Source organism: Asterias amurensis, chromosome 5 (genome assembly GCF_032118995.1).
Source record: "Asterias amurensis chromosome 5, ASM3211899v1".
Taxonomy (NCBI): Eukaryota; Metazoa; Echinodermata; class Asteroidea; order Forcipulatida; family Asteriidae; genus Asterias; species Asterias amurensis.
This window is the reverse complement of record NC_092652.1, coordinates 16,787,871-16,808,186: the sequence shown is the minus strand read 5'-3', so window position 1 is coordinate 16,808,186 and position 20,316 is coordinate 16,787,871. Positions and strand designations below refer to the sequence as shown.

At 38.6% G+C, this 20,316-nt stretch overlaps 2 protein-coding genes across 2 annotated transcripts; both read right to left on the bottom strand.

Moving 5' to 3' along the window:
• Positions 1–611: 611 nt before the first annotated feature.
• Positions 612–5,693, bottom strand: LOC139937729 (U6 snRNA-associated Sm-like protein LSm7). Its single transcript, XM_071933018.1, has 4 exons — positions 5,637–5,693; positions 4,122–4,209; positions 3,357–3,428; positions 612–2,357 (listed from the first exon to the last, which is right to left on the bottom strand). Exons 1-4 carry the CDS (start codon positions 5,640–5,642, stop codon positions 2,218–2,220), a joined length of 306 nt encoding a protein of 101 aa, XP_071789119.1. The 5' UTR covers positions 5,643–5,693; the 3' UTR covers positions 612–2,217.
• Positions 5,694–8,217: 2,524 nt separating this feature from the next.
• LOC139937451 (signal peptidase complex catalytic subunit SEC11A) lies at positions 8,218–18,207 on the bottom strand. Its single transcript, XM_071932595.1, has 5 exons — positions 18,055–18,207; positions 15,215–15,324; positions 13,842–13,991; positions 12,154–12,331; positions 8,218–11,222 (listed from the first exon to the last, which is right to left on the bottom strand). Exons 1-5 carry the CDS (start codon positions 18,103–18,105, stop codon positions 11,172–11,174), a joined length of 540 nt encoding a protein of 179 aa, XP_071788696.1. The 5' UTR covers positions 18,106–18,207; the 3' UTR covers positions 8,218–11,171.
• Between the last annotated feature and the right edge of the window lie 2,109 nt (positions 18,208–20,316).

Below are 20,316 nucleotides of genomic sequence, written 5' to 3'. Positions count from 1 at the left end.
TCGTCCTAACTTAAGACTATCCATGCAATTTGTATATCTCCTAGGACTAGTCCTAAGTTAGGACTAGTCCTAACTCTTTGTGAAATCCACCCCAGCCCTCCATAGTTTGCTCCACTCCCTATTTGAAAAGTTGAATATCTGGTTCACTTTGATATGGACATACAGTATGTACAATTCTGGATCATGTCTCATGATTCTTAGACAAACATCTGTTTTACACATACACCGATGTGTGTTAGCACTGTCTACTCGGTACTTCCACCGAGTTCTGAAAAAAAATATCACAGGCATGTTACTCCGTATACAGTGCTAACACACATCGGTGTATGGGTAAAAAAAAAAAATTAATATTCATTATCCCTGATGCAAATTTAACATCTATTATATCTGTTTTTATGTTCCTTTTCAATTGAATAGTGGTTTTTTTCATCAAATATTATTGGGAGCTTGAAAACGCCATAATTTGCAGAATTTGAAAGAAAGGCGCTGTATAAACTCTACCAAATAAATGCGCCGACAATGGTAAAATCTCATAGCTATTGCGTTTGCATGTGCTAAAAAATATAAAGCGTAATGAAAAGACATAATTATGAAGAAGAAAAACACAGCAGTTTGTACATGACAGCCTCCAACTTCAAGATGCTCTTTATTTTTGTGTATCACAAACAAAATGAGAATTATGTTACACTTATTAAGTACTTTGTGTGCGGCAAAATACAACCATAGTACACTCATTAAAGGCAGTGGACACTATTGGTAATTGTCAAAGACTAGCCTTCACAGTTGGTCTATCACAACAAATGCATAAAATAACAAACCTGTGAAAATTTTAGCTCAATCGGTCATCGAACTTGCGAGATAATAACAAAAGAAAAAAACACCCTTGTCACACAAAGCTGTGTGTGTTTAGATGGTTGATTTCGAGACCTCAAGTTCTAAACTTGAGGTCTCAAAATCAAATTCATGGAAAACTACTTCTTTCTCGAAAACTATGGCACTTCAGATTAAGAGGGAGCAGTTTCTCAGTGTTTTATACCATCAACCTCTCCCCATTGCTCGTAATCAAGATAGGTTTTATGATAATAATTATTTTGAGTAATTACCAATAGTGTCCACTGCCTTTAACACATTTTTATTCTATGGGGTGTATAACTTGAATGTTTCAGGTGAAAGAAATAAATTGGATAATTTCAATACAAACAATTCACTCCACGTCTATTTCATAGACAAAAAATAAAGCGACATTAGAAAATACACAGCCTTTGATGAGACAAAGGGGGGGAGGGAGGGAAGCAGGGGTGGAGGAGGGAGGATGACAAAAGATATGCAACACTTTCATATGTGATTCCTTTAGTTGCATTGGAAATTGTTTATTTAAGAACAATTTAACTTGTACTGGACTTTGGTTCATGTAAATGGGCAGATGGAATTGCACAGATTTGAACACCACCTAAAAAGTTACCACCAAAATGAAATCAACAATTGTCATAAAAAACAAATTTACAACAGGGCTCAAATTTTACACTGGACCACGGGCCTGAGGTGATATCAGTGTTGGGCCAGTAAACTCAAGACAGTATAAATCCAGTTGTCTTGTTTTTTTCTCTTGGATCAATGCCTTTTCTCAAAAGTATGATGTCCAAATGTTGAGTTAGAGTCTCAAAAATATTTTCAATTTTGCTGAGTATCACCGATAAAACAAGAGATAAATCTTCAAAAAGTTTGTTTAAAAGTCAAGTTAAAATGTTATTTGTATTGTTTCCATCTCACCACAATGTAAGTTATCTATTTGTGTGTGCTGTTGTATTCTTCTCAAGTCAAATAAAAAAAAAAAGCAACAAGCAAAGTACCACATAAACAATTACACCTAAGATCAACTTTTCATGATAGAAATGTATTTACATTATAATTTACAACTGCTCCGTGTCGCACACTGCATCCATGCTTGTTCTTGCCCTAGTTCTGAACAATCTATATCAGAGAGATCTACTCAGCCAAAGCTCAGCCCAAGATTAGCCCAAGCTCAGCCCTTGCACAGCCAAAGCTCAGCCCAAGTTTAGCCCAAGCTTAGCACAAGCTTGGCCCAAGCTTAGCCCAAGCTTCTGAGCTATTCACACAGAAGTGTGTGTTACAGAGCCTAAGATGTTCACTCTCTACAAAGGGTCCTCCAGTACATAACCATAAGTTCATAGGTGTCAGCGAGCAGGTCAAGATGTATCAACCCTCTTGTTGAACGAAGGGGTTTGCTATCTGTTCCATTCCATCAGCCGGACAAATGAGAACGACGGACGTTCCTCTGCAGACGACAAGACCGATATCACGAGTGTCTTCAGTCAGCTTATATGGATCATCAGGATCTGAATAAAAACAAGTGTGAAATAATGATTTGCAATTTCAGATAAATAAGGTATAAGGTGTATGACACACACACAAAAACATGTCTCAGTTGCAATCACTGTGTGGACATTCCTTTGTTCTGTACACTTGACGGAAGTAATATTCAATATAACACATTCAAACCAGGAACTTATAACAAAAGAGGACAATAGGGTCCAAGGCTCGGGAAAGGTCCACAGTTGGAACATGTACAAAACCAAAAGTATAAACATAATAGGAGTCTAAACAGAAGAGGGACCATAGGACTCTAGGAGGTCCATGACTGCAGGCTTGTGTGTGTGTGGACGTAAGTAGTCCACGCAGTGTTTCAAGTCCCTACATTGTGTGAACTTCTTTTGTTTGCAAGTCCACACTTTGTTTTTGGTGTTAAAACACACACAGTCCTGATACTTCATGGGGGCAACACAGGCAATTGCCTCCATTGTCCCTTGTTGTTGTCTTGGTACCCCTTTAAAAGGTTATAATAGAAAAGTCCCCATATAATTACCTCTTACCAAAGAAAATGCCTTGGTGCCCCTGCTCTTTAAAAATGACACTTTACCCCATAGTTAGGGCAAGTAATGAGGCAAAAGTAGTAATAGACAAAGCCATGACAGTACTAAAGTTATAAATAGCTCAAAAAATAGCGGTTTAATGTTTCTACATATAACTTTTAGTACAAGGTTTGGAATTGGACACCTGAAATACAATAAATCTAAGCAAAACACTAGACTAATTCAGTTAGGTTTACCAGACCAACGCACAAACTATTGGCCCTAGGCATTTGTCCAGTTGGCCCTTGAAGGGTTTTTGGAAATAGCACCCTGGAAACAATGGAATGACTATTAGATTATTGGATGAAACAGAATAGGTAAAACTAAAGGACCCTTTCAAAACAATGTGATCCCTTTTCCCTCATAATACATTTGTGTGTGTATGGATCCACAGCTGAACTATAATCACTGTAGTACTGATTTTACCTCTTAGATATTCTGATGTTCCATCCAACACAAGGTTTAACAAAGGATCAAACCCCTTGAGAATTCCAGTAACTGAAATGAAAACGAAATAAAGGTTAGTTGATATAACTGGATGGTCAACATTTAAGGGCCTTGTTTAACAAGGCAATTTTGTCAGTTTGTATAGGCAACTTGGAGGCAAACAACTGCAATGCTTGCTACAAAGGACCACTACAGTAGCACAACGAGTAATTTTTGGAGAAAGTCTTACCATCCCAAATAAAAATAATTTAGCATTCAAATGTGAATACCTTTTCTTCTTGGATTTGCCTGGAACTGGTCGCCTGTAAATTGCACCAAATGTTTTTTAAAAGGTCAACGAAAGTGGTAAAGTGGTCCATTATTGGGTGCGTCCGATTAGCTTCCCTGTGCTGACTCGCGGTGCTCACTTGGTCGAGCCCCTGCTGACAAGAGCTAATTGAACGATCACTCACCCTCTTGTAGTGACGTCATGCAAAATGACCCACTCCACAAGCAGGGCACTTTGGGCTGACCCAGGTGAGCCCCTGAAATGGTTTAAAGCTATTCGAACATACCGAGGGAAGACCAAGGACGATACAGGGAAGCTAATCAAACGCACCCGTAGCTCTTTGGTGTAAGAGATGTGGATCAAGAACTAACATTATCAAACTCTGAGAACTAAGGTTTGTCTGGCAATAGCGGAACAAACTTCTTAGTTCTATAAGGAGTAGATTATCACAGCCTTAAATCAATGAATCAATTTACCTTCACGCCCACCCTGGAATTTCACCCTTGTTGGTTTGTCAATGTATTTGGATAAATCCAAAATACTCTCCTTCTTCTTCTTCTCTTGCTGTGAAGGCAACAATATTTTATAAAATTGTTTTATTTCAAAAGAATTGACATTTTCTTTGTGACAAAAATCAATGGCACTTTTCACTAACATAATAACAAGTCATTCTTAAATAATGAGCTTTCTGCCACATGATGTTCTAAATGTATATATACTAGTCATAATATATTTATAAACATCAAACATTAACAAATGGCAAACAATTAATAATATTAATATCCATAACTTTTGTGATGATCATTTATTTAAAAGTAAGTTGACTGCAATTAAGACAACTTTACATTAAAGAAAGTAGAATTAGCTATTGCAAACAACTTACCAACCAAAAGGACCATTAAATATGAACTAAAATAAAATAGTCTAAACATCCTGACGTCCGACGACAAAAATGTCCTGACGTCTGACGACAAAAACGTCAGACTCGGGCTATTAATAACTATTGTTTTTAACTTGACTTTACTCATACATGGAGCAATCTTTACCCTACTGTTACGTTTACACTTTAAATGTAACACACACAAAATGTTTAAAACCAAGAGAAAAATCTCTTTGGACCACCTTAACTTAAACACCTTTTAAAAGCAAAGTAGGGGAGATCATGAAGATAGAATGAAGGGGAAACAATTTCCACATCCTGCCACCGCCACTGTCTTTACTTTTTCACTCATTTTTAGTTTTACATTCAAATTACCAATTAGGGCCTACAAACAAAAAGGATGGAAAAGTTTCCGTATGGCGCCACCACTTTTTCATTCGATATGAAATAATATAGTATCTAATTTACCTCAATGAGATATCCCTTTATATAAAAGAGTGAAAAAGTGGTGGCGCCATACGGAAAGTTATCCAAAAGGATAATCTATATCGAGTCTTGTTAAAATTTAATTTTTAGGTAAACTGGATTATAAACTTTTCCTAAATTATGGGTGCCTTCCGTTCGTTTAGCTTTCCTGGGTCGACCCCGGTCTGCCCGGTTTGATCGAATAGGTCACTTGGGGTTGACCTGAGGTGCATGCCATCACCCCGAGAGGCACGAGTGATCATTCGATTACCTCTTGTCAGGGGCTCACCCGAGTAAGCACTGCGGTTTGACACAGGGAAGGTTATCGATTGCACCCAGTATTAGTATCTAATTTTAATTTACCTCAACAATGAGATATCCTTTTTTTGTAAAAAAATAGTGAACAAGTGGTGGCGCCATTCCCATTTTATTACGACGGAAAATTATCCATCCAATTCCAAGTTCATGCATTGACACTGGAGGTAGAAATCACCACCTTTTCATTTGTTATGATCCTAAAATGATCAATGGTCTCTTGAATAAAGATGCATAAAAGGAGAAATTAGTGGGGTGTTTGAAACTAAACTGGTCTGACTCAGTGACTGTCTATATAAAAACCACAAACAAAACATGATTTCACACTCACCGCCATGTTGTTGCTGAACAGTAAATCTGCGCATGCGAGCCACACTCAAGAAGTAAAACACATCGGGTAGGGGGTAGTATAAACCTACGGGGTCCCAGGCAGGCTACTGTAAAATAATATGTCGTGGAATTTTGAACATAAATATTAATGTTTTCAATTTAATTATTTATTTATAATGACTGTTGAATGTCACAGCATCATCATCATAAAAAATGGGAAAAAATATAGTGCAGGAACACAAATTAAATTGTCAACAGCACTTTCAAGTTATAAGCAATTTTTTGTTGCAGTTGTTTAATTTTTTCCATCAAGTTTTCTATTTAGTTGAAAGCAATTAATTACATCAGTCAATAAAGAAATTGATCAAAATATTTCTGCAAGAGTTGAAAGCATAAAAACAAACGAAATCTCAAACAAAATACGCGAGTCATACAGGAACATAAAATATCTCCAATCCACGGGTGCACGTTAACCGGCCGGCGATCCCACGCTACATACAAGGCGAATGGGATTTGCTCCGGCGGCGCACACCGCCGTGTACGTTGAATATACCGCTATTTCTGCATAGGCGCGCCGGTTGGAATTCCATTCGTTTGTACACGGATTCCGGCCGGCGGTTCGGCCATAAAAATCTCACAATCTGCGATTACAGATGACCCGATCTGCATGCGCTGAATGGATGCGAAGGCACAACGTAGAAAAACTCTCATATACCGGGTTCAACCGCAATTAGACTATCGCATTTCTCTACTGTACAAAAAGCAATGGTTGATATTTCTCCGTTTTAGGGGATCGGTGGCAAGCGTTTCGATACAACGAACAATTTGATTCGCTTGTTTGTTGGCCGACTGACATCGCATTTCGGAAGCTCTGTTTCGCGTTCAGTGTGTGTATTGAGGGGATTCGATACAAGGGTCGCCGAGTGTTGAAAGGGATGGGAAGATGGGAATCGAATAAGAAATCCCAAGTTGATTTGGTTCTTGTTTTTAAGAAGATTGGTGCACAATGATACAGTATCATTACGTCTAGATGATTTTCAAGCAATGTTCAGTATGACAGTGGATGCAAATTGTTACAATTTGATTAGGGAAAGACATGCACTTGTATTTATTACGAATATTTGGTCAGAAGCGCACATAGACATGCTGCTTTCTTATTGGTTTGTGTTTGTTGTTGCATGAAACGGAGCTTATTGTTCTTGCATGATTAGTTAAATTTAAAAAAACAAAATTTCTCTCATATAAAATTGTAAAGTTTATTACAGGTCCAAAATTACAGGTGCATATTTTTACATACATTATTCTCACTTATACATGCTCAGATTGTACATGCACTTTATGATGCATGGTTTTGCCACATTATTTTTTTTTTCAAAGTGGGTCCGCTTTATTTGGGGCTTCATTCCTTATCAATGTTAATTATTATTAGTGATTTACTACTTTTAGTGGTTTTATTAAAAATCTTAAAGCATTGATCATTCTGTCACTGCCAGTGGCAAACCGAATAGCTTTCAGGAAAAGACATAGGCCAGATGCCATCTATAAGCATATTCACACCCAACCGAGAAACATGCCTGTGATATTTTTCATATGACTCGGGAAAGTACTGAGTATACAGTGCTATTCACACATCGGTGTATGGGTAACCAACCAAAATTAATATTCTTTATCCCCGAAATTTAACATCTCTAACATTTATTCACATTTTTAAATGTAAGAACGCCGTGGTGTTTTTCTAAAGTCTGCAGTACACCTTTGTGTTGTCAATTGGACCAGTCTTTTCACAGTGTATCTCAACATGTGCACAAAATAACAGACTTGTGCAAATTTGAGCTCAATTGGTTGTCGAAGTTACGAGATCACAATGGAAGAAAGAACACCCGTCACACGAAGCTTGTGCTGTGCTTTCAGATGCTTGATTTCTGGACATCAAAATCTGATTATGAGGTCTCAAAATCAAATTCGTGGAAATCAACTTCTTTCTCAAGAACTGCGTTACTTCAGAGGGAGCCGTTTCTCACAATATTTTATGCTATCAACAGCTCTCAATTGCTTGTTACCAAATAAGTTGTTATGCTAACAACTATTTTGAGTAATTATCAAAAGTGTCCATCACAGTGCTTTTAAATGTTTTTTTTTTTTATCAAGGTGATGACGTCTTGCAGAGGCAACGCATGAGCGGCGGGCTAAAAAGCTAAGGTGTATGACCCGTACACCATGCTTCAAGGAGGAAGTAGGCATATAAAGGTCAGATGTACTTTTAACCAAAAGGCCGACTAACTCGAAAATTACTTCTTTCTCGAAAACTGTGTTACTTCAGAGGGAGCCATTTCTAACAATGTTTTATACCATCAACCCCTCCCCATTACTCGTCACCAAGTAAGGTTTTATGCTAATAATTATGTTGAGTAATACCCAATAGTTTCCACTGCCTTTCAGATAATGCCTTACAAAACTTTATTTCCAAGGATGTTATTAAGTGTCATTGTTTGAATGTAAATACAACTCGTATTAAAATGAATGCTCTCCAAATAAAAATCTATTAACAGGAAACAAAATGGAGCAATTTTTACAAATGTAGATAAGAATTCATTGAATTGATTTATTTTCAATACATAAAAACCAGTACAGTTTACTCGATTGATTTTATTAAACTAAATGTTAAAGTCAACTACGAGCCATAACATCCACTTGCATGCCACCAGGAACACAGTCTGTGGTCTTTACATACAAGTTTGAATTCAACACATAATCACTTAAATGAAAATACCAAGATAAATCTAATATATTACCATGGTAACAGTCAATGATCAGGGCCATCTTTTATAGAGCCTGTAAGCAAACAAAAAATCGCTAAGCACTGGTTTGTAGAAACAGGCTACCAGCCAACAATCTATAAAAGTTACATTTTTGCCACTGGTGCCACACTCGTTTTTAAGCTTAGCTAAGAAATATGCTCAGCAGCATTTTCTGCTAAACAGCTTTATGAAATTGGCCTCTGGAAAAGAAAATAGCATGAACATTGAAAATTACCTTAGCCTTTCTTCTTGGAGATTACTTAAAGCCATTATACACTTTCGGTAAACAGTATTGTCCAAGTCCCACACTTCGTGTATTACAACTTATATATAAAATAACAAACCTGTGAAAATTTAGGCTCAATTGGTCATCGGAGTCGGGAGAAAATAACGGGAAAACCCACCCTTGTTTCCGCGCGTTTCGCCGTGTCATGACATGTAATAAAATAAATCCGTAATTCTCGATATCGAGAATTGATATTGTTTTAATGTTTTCTCAAAAAATAAAGCATTTCATGGAAAAATATTTCAAGAGAAGTCTTTCACCATTAGCTTCTGTAAACCCTGTAAATTATTTGTTAATCTGTGAACTTTTCTTTTCTTGCTGTACCGAAAGTGTATAATGGCTTTAAAACTGGTTGCTTGTGAAATGCATCCAGTGATACAGCCCTCATTAAGAAATACATGCAGTGATAAATCCACAATTTTGGTCAGTTTAACCAGATTGTATTGAATGCAAAAGTTAAACATTTGTAAAGAAAAAGGCATCTTTCTTAAGTTCAGATCTGTACATGTTTGCAATGAATAAACATAGAGGGTGCTTTAACATAGTATGGTTTGGATCATTATTCACCAAGAACATTTGAGACTGAGAGACGGTTCATGCATGAATTGGTTTGATGTCCATACCCCCGAGTGCTTGGCCAGAGATGTGGTTGAAACCTGCTCTTATCTAGCTAAAAGTGGATGTGAAAATATTTGACAGTTTCTGCAGTTTTCTCAGTAAGTAGAAACTTTCACATGTGACTTTCATGACAATTATCAATCTTTTACCCTACCGTTAAAACCCAATCCTGTATTCCACATATTAAAGGCGGTGGACACTATTGGTAATTGTCAAAGACTGGCCTTCACAGTTGGTGTATCTCAATATGCATAAAATAACACACCTGTGAAAATTTGAGCTCAATCGATCATCGAACTTGCGAGATAATAGTGAAAGAAAAAAACACCCTTGTCACACGAAGTTGTGTGCGTTTAGATGGTTGATTTCGAGACCTCAAGTTCTAAATCTGAGGTCTTGAAATCAAATTCGTGGAAAATTACTTCTTTCTTGAAAACTATGTCACTTCAGAGGGAGCCGGTTCTCGCAATGTTTTACACCATCAACCTCTCTCCATTACTCGTCACCAAGAAAGGTTTTATGCTAATAATTATTTTGAGTAATTACCAATAGTGTCCACTGCCTTTAAGAATGGCTTCGTATACAGCGCTCAAAACCGTCACTCAGTGACGCTCATGGTGCCAGTACATTATTGACCTTTATCACGCTGTCACCCGTTTGGTCATATTCCCCGTTTCCAATAGTGAATGCTAACAATCATTGCACAAACATGGCACCAGACTATTGTTTCGTCCAGCGTCAGTTTGGTTACAATGAGTTGGAATGGAGTAAATTCAAGATGGCCACACCATGATAAAGGTCTACTACCCCTGGTCACTGGGCCATTTATTTCATCCCTTAAACCATCTCTGCTCCATGGGGAGTACATACAGCCTGCGCACTAAGCTAAATCAATCACAAGAACCATCTCTGCCCACACAGGTACCCATTTACCCCTGGGTGAAGAGAAGCATTTACAGTTAAGTGTCTTGCTCAAGGACACAAAAGTCATGGCTGGGATTCAAACCCTCACCCTGATGACTTAGCCACCAGGGCCCAATTTCATGGCTCTGCTTACCGCCGAATTTTGTGCCTATGATCACGATTCCATGCTTACGTGCAAGCGCCGAATTTCTGCGCTAGCCTTATAAGCGTAGAATGCCTAGTAATGATGAGTATACATGCGCAGAAGCCAAAATTCGCCCCTTACTTGTGAAATACGCTTGCTGTAAGCACAGAATTCACTGCTTCCTTGAGCGTCGATTCTGTGCTTATGGTAAGCAGAGCCGTGAAATTGGGCCCTAAACTTGAATTCGATGCCCTTAACCACGTGGCCATGACACCCCATAAGATTGTCCTGTCCAGTCCAAAAGCAGGGCAAGATACTACTAACCAAACCTGAGTACCAGCCACAAATCATTTGATAACTCAACCAACAACACTGTGACCTTCTCTTAGTTACACTACCTGAGCCCGATTTCATAGAGTGCTAGTACACACAGCTACCAGAAAAATAAAGTAAACATCAAAAAGTTTGGTAACCGGAAAGGAAAATGTTACCAGCAAAAATCCTATGCTATGTGTACTGCTTGTGACTGGTTCCCTGCTTATTTTTGGCTTAGCAGGAATCTGTTAGGCAAAATTTCCTGCTTGAAGTCGGGCTCAGAAATCCGTGGCAAACTAACATATTTATTTTTATATCCAATACAGACACTTTGTTTCCATTTAAACATGTTGTAAGCACACTAAACAGTTTGAAGGGAATGAAAAAAAGAAAAAAAGATAAGAAAATGCAAGGCTGGCAAAAATTCTTGACAGATGGGGAGGGGGGGATGTTACTAGCTTAGGGCCGTTGTCATTCTCGATGGATCAACACAAACAAACCAAGTCCAGCTAGAACAATATACTGTAAATAAAACAAAAGGAAGAAAGTGGTTAAAATTGCAGAGTTACTGGAAAGAGAAAGCAAACACATATTTTATTTGAAGAGTAAATAAATTCCAATGCTCAAATTAGGAACAAATTATCAAATTTGCTGGTAAAGTTTTTGTGAAAACAATGATGTACATGTACCATCAGGGATTTTGTGCATATATAGGCCTAATTTGATTGCAGCAATCAAAATAAAAGACAGTTGGTAGTATTGAGTGAGCACTCATATTTTACCAAATCTTTACTCTGTCTGAAAGACTTCACCGACGTCGCTTACATGTAACCCTTTCCATACAGAATTAGTTTTGACATAAACAAGCGCTGGTAACCATTCAAGCGTTAATCACACATTCATACACAACAGAAAGCTTTTGTTCAATGGTCATTTTTACAAACTCCATTATTTCCTTGAAGATTGTGTTTGACGGCAAAATAAGTAATAACGGAGTTCATAGTTATTAAATTCCCTTTCATCAAATAAAAGAAATCATTGGGATCAGTCAATAAATGTCAAAGTTCTTTGTATATCTTTCTCTAGTCTGTCTGTATAATCTCAAACACTTGTTTTTAACACAACCATATGGCACTCTGTAGGTGTCAGACATTTCAGATCTTTCAACTCCAAGTCCAACTTTAGCCTTATTTTATTTACCTATCACTGTCTCTTTCCAATAATGGTAAGTTTGGGTATCGTGGGTGAACATAGACAAAACTACTTCTTTATTACACATGGCTTGGGCCCAGGCTTGAGTGCTTATTTGTGTGTAAGCATGGTCGACTGAAGTCACCAATGGTAAGGAAGAAGGGGTATGAGTGCAGTTGACTAATGTCGCCTATGATAAGGGAACGATTTATGTAAACTAATTCACACACAAAACAGGGTTAGAATGCGAGCCAAAGCTTACCTTAAATTTAGGGTAGTCATTCATAAGAATTGTAACTATGCCTACGAAGGGTACAAAGCCACGGGCTCGTCCTATCACATCTTTCCTTTGAAGCCAGAGTTGTCCCGGCGCGTAAAGCCCCCTGTCATCCACCATGTTGTTATCGCCTTTCGTCAGAAATTTCATGTCTCCACTTTCCCTAGAGGTACACAAGAGAGAGCATTGGTCAGTGCAGGTGTTAATAAGGTCACTTGCCCTATATACAACACAGGCTTAAATTTGGGGGGAAATCCAAAAGATCGCAGGGGTCGATTTCACACTGAGTTAGGACGAGTCCTAACTTGGGACTAGTCTTAGGAGATATTAAAAACGCTTGGCTAGTCCTAAGTCTAACTAGAGATAAGACTAGTCTTAACTCTTTGTGAAATCCACCCCACAATTTTTCCTCTATATTTAAATTTGTTTTGGAACATAACAAATGGTCACCACAGCAAAAGCACCGATAAGCACAGCAATAAGCCATTTTGAGATATGGTGGGTGGACACATTACTAAAGCACTATTAAAGGAACACGTTGCCTTGGATCGGTCGATTTGGTCTTTGATAAGCGTTCTGTAACCGTTTGTTATAAAATACATATGGGTAGAAAGATGTTGTAAAAGTAGAATACAATGATCTACACAAATATGCCTCGAAATTGCATGGTTTTCTTTTTACCTCGTCGACTAACACCGTTGGCCATTTATGGAAGTCAAATTTTTGACTCCCATAAATGGCCAACCATGTTAGTTCGCGACGTAAAAGGAAAACCGTGCAATTTTGAGTGATACTTGTGTGGATCATTATTCTACTTTTAGAACATCTTTCTAACCATGCATTTCCTAATGGTTTCAAACACTTTTTCTAGACCAACTCGTCCGATCCAAGGCAACGTGTTCCTTTAAAGTCACCTGGAAGTGGTATTTTTTCAAAGTAAAACTTTTGTCACTAATATATGTTTTTTGATGAGTCAAATGTGAATAAACAGTGAATAAAATGTGAAGAACTAAGGTTTTAAAAAATCAGTTCTTACGTTATTTACAAATTTAAGAGTAGACCCCGACCCGAGACACGCTGTTCGTGACATAAATCGAGGCAGACTTTGCCTGTAATGTGTAGAGTAAACATAATTGCAAAGTACATGTACGGACCAAGTTGTGAGTTTGTACGTTTCAAAAAAAGATTTTTTTGGTTTTTTTCCGGCAATGCCGACCAGGTGTATTGCTGCTGAATGCAGAAAAACATTTTTTGAAACGTACCAACTCACGACTTGGACGTACAAATGTACATGTACTTTGCACGTGTGTTTACTATACGCATTGCAGGCAAAGTCTGCCTCGATTGACGTCACAAAAGGGGTAGGCGGAGTCAGCCCCCCAAACAACTTTATATATGTTTTAAACATATAAATCGTGACAAACAATTACTAAAAAAATTGTTTTATTGCTCGTAAGCATATACTCTTATGTTTGAAAGAAAAAACATTATATTTCCAGGTGACTTTAAGTAAGGGTCAATCTGTCTGTAGACACCCAAACCAAACGGTGTCCTGTATATAGTGTCAATCCTATTTCAAGAAGGCTAATTGCTGTGGGTGCCATGGGTTGTTTCGACACCTGCCGATGTATGATTTAAGACAGTTATTACAAAATGCTTGTGTCTCAACTCACTGTTCATGAAGCTTGAGCACCCTGTGGACAATGGGAATGTCTCGCCCCTCAATCTTAAAGACGACGATTTCACCGACTCGGATTGGGTCTTCTTGATAATTGGTGAGGAATAGGAGATCGCCTCTGTGGAATGCTGGCTCCATGCTTCCGCTATCAAGTTGGAGAGATAAATGAGATTTCTTACGTCATCTAAAAGAAGCTAAACACTTTCAAGGTGGCACAGAGGTTACTATGAGATTCTTAAAGGCACTGGACTCCTTTGGTAATTGCCAAAGACCAGTATTCTCACTTGGTGAATCCCAACATATAGGCCTATGTAAAAAATAACAAATCTGTGAAAATGTTGACTCAATTGGTCATCGAACACACCTGGAGTTTGATCTTTGAGAGGACAAGGCCATTTTTATTTTGCAAAAGACACTTCCATTGGACAATCTTTAAAGGCAGTGGACACTATTGGTAATTACTCAAAATAATTATTAGCATACACCTTTCTTGGTGACGAGTAATTGGGAGAGGTTGATGGTATAAAACATTTTGAGAAACGACTCCCTCTGAAGTAACGTAGTTTTCGAGAAAGAAGTACTAATTTTCCACGAATTTAATTTAGAGACCTCAGATTTAAAACTGGAGGTCTCAAAATCAACAATCTAAACACACACAATTCGTGTGACAAGGTTTTTTTTTCTTTCATTATTATCTCGCAAGTTCGATGACCGATTGAGCTTCAATTTTCGCAGGTTTGCTATTTTATGCATATGTGAGATACACCAACTATGAAGGCTAGTCTTTGACAATTACCAATAGTGTTCACTGCCTTTAAGTCTACGGAAAACTTCTGAAGGGGGACCAGGGAAAGGCCTTCAAGGCCTCTGTGTACTTCCAGGCTTGGAAGAATCAACATAGTACTTTTAATTTGAATATAAACCACAAGGGAAACTGACTGGGTAAATTTGTTTATGATTTTTGGGTTGAACAAAGATTTGACGAGAGTGGGATTCGGACCAACGACCTCCGGATTAACGTGCCGGCGCTCTACCAACTGAGCTATCTAGCCCTATATTTGCGGTGTCCCTATTTTGTCAATATCTTTGTTCGGGGGTGCCAGTCAGAAGCCATAAACCGTTAACTGCCGTGTAGCCAGGGATCACACGGCAGTTAACTATGGCTTCTGACTGGCACCCCCAAACAAAGATATTGACAAAATAGGGACACAGCCAATATAGGGCTAATAGCTCAGTTGGTAGAGCGCCGGCACGTTAATCCGGAGGTCGTTGGTTCGGATCCCACTCTAGTCAATTTTTTGTTCAAACCCAAAAATCATTTACTTTTAATTTGATAACAATTTAATAGAATTAATTAAAGACAATTACCTTAATACTACAACAATAGGACTTTCACTGCCTGTAACTACCATCAGACCTTTCCATATCATCAACGCTGACGACACGATCATTCCAAAATTAAGCACCTGGTAGAATAGCTGTCAACAAAAACACATTGAAATGAATGATGACTTACAATGTAATGATCAGTCCTTTGTTTCAACCACTTTCAGGCTCGATACTTCACAGAGGCAACGAGTGATTGCCTCCATGGATGCCAGTCAACTCGCCCCCCCCCACCACCCCCCCCCCCCCCCCCGCCCAGCAGAGTCACCCACTACAAAGTTGGCAACTAAAAAGTCGCCCCTAGTAAAGTTGCCCCCTCACTTACAAAGTTGCCCTTCTTAAAGATATCCCTCACAAAGGTGCCCCCTGGAGAGTGGCCCCCCCCCCCCCCCCCGATAAAGTCCCCAGGGCCTTGCCTTGATGCCCTTGAAATACTCTTAAGTAGAAATTTACAATTTCCTCATAGGGTGCCCTCTACAAAAAAAAGAAAATGCCTTGGTGCCCTTGCCCTTTCAAAAACGAAGCATACAGGCTTGGTATTATTAATAATGTTTCACGTGCCTTTTGATGCGCAAGTGTATTTTATTTATTTTTTCAGAATTACCCATACAAATCCGGTAAAAAATTATTGCCATTAAAAAACTTTTATTTAAGGCTTTGTAAGCCCCTTTTTCCTTCCCACAGTGCCCTTTCGCCAATTCAGCAAAATCAGTCAGGCGGTAATTTTATGCGATAAACCAGGTATCAGATAGCCTTGATCAAGGCTGTTGACGTACTGTTCCCCGGCCCGGTTCGCTGCACATGCATGCAGTGCATACACAAATGTACATTACCATACATTGTACAGCGAGAACAGTATAGCGTAGTCGTGAGTACGGTCGTGTCTTTGTACTTTCAACCTCGCACACGTGGCTCAAACAACAGCCTTGATGGGTTTGTAAAGCTTTATCGGAATTCCGATAAAAGGGTATTCATGATGTGGGCGTGTCATTCTAAACATTGGCCAATCACAGGCGCGATTGAGAATGACGTATTACTGCAAGCAATCATGCCACGTCCATGCATGCATGCGTGTGTGTGTGTACGCTGTACGCTAGCTGTATGGACATGTACTGTAATACGTGCTTTTTATAGCAGTGTCGGGAGTGTGGTGTGTCTATTAGCTATGATTGTAAGGGGTCTGAATGCGCTGCCGGACGGGTGAGCCGGACAAGACTCGCCCGGTCGGTAATGGTGTTGAACAACTTCGAACAACTTCCGTTGTCTTGCGTTTCATTATAACACGAGGACTAGCATCATAATTACAACGTAGCTGGTAGATTTGTCCCTGAATTGAAAGCGGCTGTACTATATAAGTGTAACGTTGTAGTGTAGTACTAGTAGTATGGCAAGAGTTAGTTTATGAAATTGAACTTTACTTGTAGTTGTTGTTCAGCCACACGCCATCTTCTACCGTCTGGTATGTTTTCGACAACACATATTTTCGATCCCCAACTTTGATTTACCGCGAGAAACGTAATAAATAATATATGTCTACATTAAGACAAAATAAACAGCTGGGTTTCTCATCTCATCTGGTCTGTGTTTGTGCTTCAAGGAGATGGGGTGTGTTGTACTGTCATATGCCCAACACCTAAGAATTCTTACCAAGTAGCCATCTTGCCGGAAACCCATGACACCTGGATACTTTTTTAACCTTTCTCAAACACATTTCACATGTTCTAATTTTCTTCCTTCTATTTCTAAACCCATGATTGATGCATTAAACGCGGTTGTTATATTTTGTTGAAAGTTTCTGTAGTTGTGTTGCAAATTATACACCACTGATTTCCAGCGACTTACTGTTTTGTTTTACTAGTAGGGATTTCTCCCTCGCCCGCCGCCATTGCAACTACAACCACGGTTTGTTTACAATTACGTCGACGAGCACGTGTGTGCGAGTGCTTGCAGAACGTTGTGATAGACATCGCAGCGAGAGTTTATAGGTCAACCAACAACCAATGAGAATGGGTTGTTAGTAAACATTAGCATAATGAGCTCCGCCCTAAATTTTGGCAGATACAAAACCATCAAGGCGCTACTTAGGAAGTACCCATGTACCGTAAGTGTACCGTATACAGATGGTACATGTACATGTACAGTACGTATGTGTGTACATACGCTGTATACGTATTATATGCACTGTGTTAATGTATGGGGGTGCACTGGTGGAATTCAGTGATGGGGACTGGGATTTTGCAGATCGCGGCTGGCTGTAGCGCCTTGATCAAGGCTAGGTATCAGACAAAAATGTACGCCTATGCAATGTGCTATGTATGCAGCTACATAGCTGTGATTGAGAGGCATTTTATGAAACTGTATTTAATGTTGGCTACTTGAGTACATGACAAAGAGGACGCTTTACTGAAACAGTCTGTTATCTGGTAAACTGTATGATAAGGAAATCACCACGGAAAAATGTCAGAATCCTGCCACTGGTATTTCATTCATGTATGAAATATATAATAGTTAATACAAATTTAGTACTAAAAAATGAGATATTCTTTTAGTTTTGTTTGGTAAACAAAAATTAGTGAAAACAAGTGGCGGCAGATGAGATGGGCAGGATAAGGAAAGTTTAACACAATCATACAATGTTGTAAACATGTTAACTAGTTGTTAAATAATGACTTAAAAATCAAAAGAACATCAGCAAATGAACATTCCGAAAACCAGAGAATGTTGAGAATGAGATGAGATAGCCATCCGTCTTGCGTGCACATCGTTTTCTATTCTAAATTAATTAATTTATATTTTAAAATAAACCAGATTAACATACATACCTGACGTTTATTCATGCGCCTAACTTCGTCTAGAAACTCAAACGACACCATTGTGACTGTGTGGCTTTTACTGAACAAAACAAGGGGTTAAAAATCGTCAATATTGCCGCTTCATCATTCCGTATGCTTCGAAGTACAGCAGCAACAATCAGACAGTACTCTGTGCATTTTGCATTGTACATGTGGTTCGGTGTTATTGGTGCATTTTCACTGAGCGCCCTCTTGTGGCCATTTCTTTGCCCCAAAATTAATGCTTGTGGATTGACTTCGCTCGTGCACTAGAGTCTTCACAACATTTTGAGTGTAAAATCAAAACAAAGTCACGTGATTTATCCGGACCAGTTTGTGGTTCCACTAAAACACACAGGCCTTATGTGGAGTTTGTATTTACTTTTAGACGTATTTTAATATTTGTTATAATGACTGCACCAGAAAATAACTCAGTTTGTTACACTAACTCTTTGTTGTAACTTTTAGTGCATTGGCTTTCCGATAGTATAAAGCTTAATTGGACCGTCCTTACTTTGAATTTTTGTCTCGTTGACAGACAGCTCAATTGAAAAGGCTTTTGAGGAGTGTTCAGATGCAGAGTGTCCCCACTTGCTTGTTTTGGTTTGGAGAGGCAAAGTAAAAGTTTGATTGTTGGATGGATGTTTTTAGGGCTAAACATTAAGCCAGGACCAAGTCAAAATAATAATGTCTCTAGGGGTGGATTTCACAAAGGTAGTCCTAACTTAGGACTAGTCCTAGGCAATGTTAAGAGATAGGACCAGTCCTATGTTAGAATGAGTTACTGGTCTTAACTTAGGACCAGTCCTATCTCTTTGCATTGCCTAGGACTAGTCCTAAGTTAGGACTACCTTTGTGAAATCCACCCCTGTATGCTTAGTTCCGGAGTTATTGTCAAACATCCCCAGATTTGATTTCAATCATTATTTTGTTCGGTGGCTTATATGGCCGTCAGTACCGTGAGCTGATAGGTATTCCCGTGCGTTAACGGACTCGGTAGTTACCCAATTCCTTGACGGTGGCCCCACCTACAAAATCGTCACCGAAACACGATTATTACGAGAAGAGAGCCTTGAGGTGGGTACCGTTGGTATAAAACTTGTTTAAACCCAACATTTTTTTGAGGGTGATTTGACCGTCCTTACTTTTTTTTCAAAAGTTGGTACAGCGTTTTTGAGACATCACCGAAAATTCGGAGACGTTATGTCCACACATCTCAAGGAAGAACAATCCGCTACTACAGGAATTGGTAATCTGGGAAATGTTTCACGCAAATTTTCACAGGTTTTTTTGTTTTATGCATGTGTTGAGATACACCGACTTTTGGTGCCGACTGCAACCTGGGCCCAATTTCAGTAAGCTAGGTGTACTAACATGATATCTTTGCTAAGTCGGAGTTGAGTGGGGTACCAGTTGTAGCAAGGAGTATATAGTATTTTGGCTGGTAACCTATTTCTGCCAATCAACCTTTCTGTGCTTAGCAATTTTTTATGCTTAGCTTGAGGCTTTATGAAATTGGCCCCTGTACTGGAATGATTTAGAATAATGACACGGTTAGCCGTCTATATATTTATATCAAAAAAAATTTTGTCGTTTAATAATCTCTTGCTAAAACACAACTTTCAAGGATAGTTGATAAAATTAATATCCATTATCTAAAGAACGCGGCTGATAGTGACGAGGGTGCATTGTAACTAAATAAGGTCGTTCAGTATATCTCTTTTCTCGGAAAGTCATCAAACTTAGTATTTTCATTTTATTTCATGCTTTGTATGGCGGATGCTTGACTGTGAGGGTAAGTCTTGTGTACGCCTCTAGTGTAAATTGAACAAAATTCAAAAAAGTTTGATTTTGCTTAGACGGAAAGAAACTAGACGAATGTTCTGTTAATATTTCAAGGAACTAAACACGTTTGGTATGAGACCATGGAGTATTCTCACTTGGACTTTGGTGATGCATAAAGTAATAAATCTGTGCACATTGGACTCAATTGGACATCGAAGCTGCAGAGAATAATAAGAGTAAAAAACACAATTGTTGCACAAACATGTGTGCTTTCATGACAGATGCCTAAAAAGACTTCATGCCATGACATCTTTGTTTAGTGAGAAAATAACTCTTTCTCCAAACCTACAATACTTCAGAGGGAGCCATTTTCCACAATTGTTTTGATAATTTTACAACAGCTTTCCATTGCTATAGATACCAAGTAAGTTTTTATGCTAACAATTATTTTGAGTGCATGTAAATACA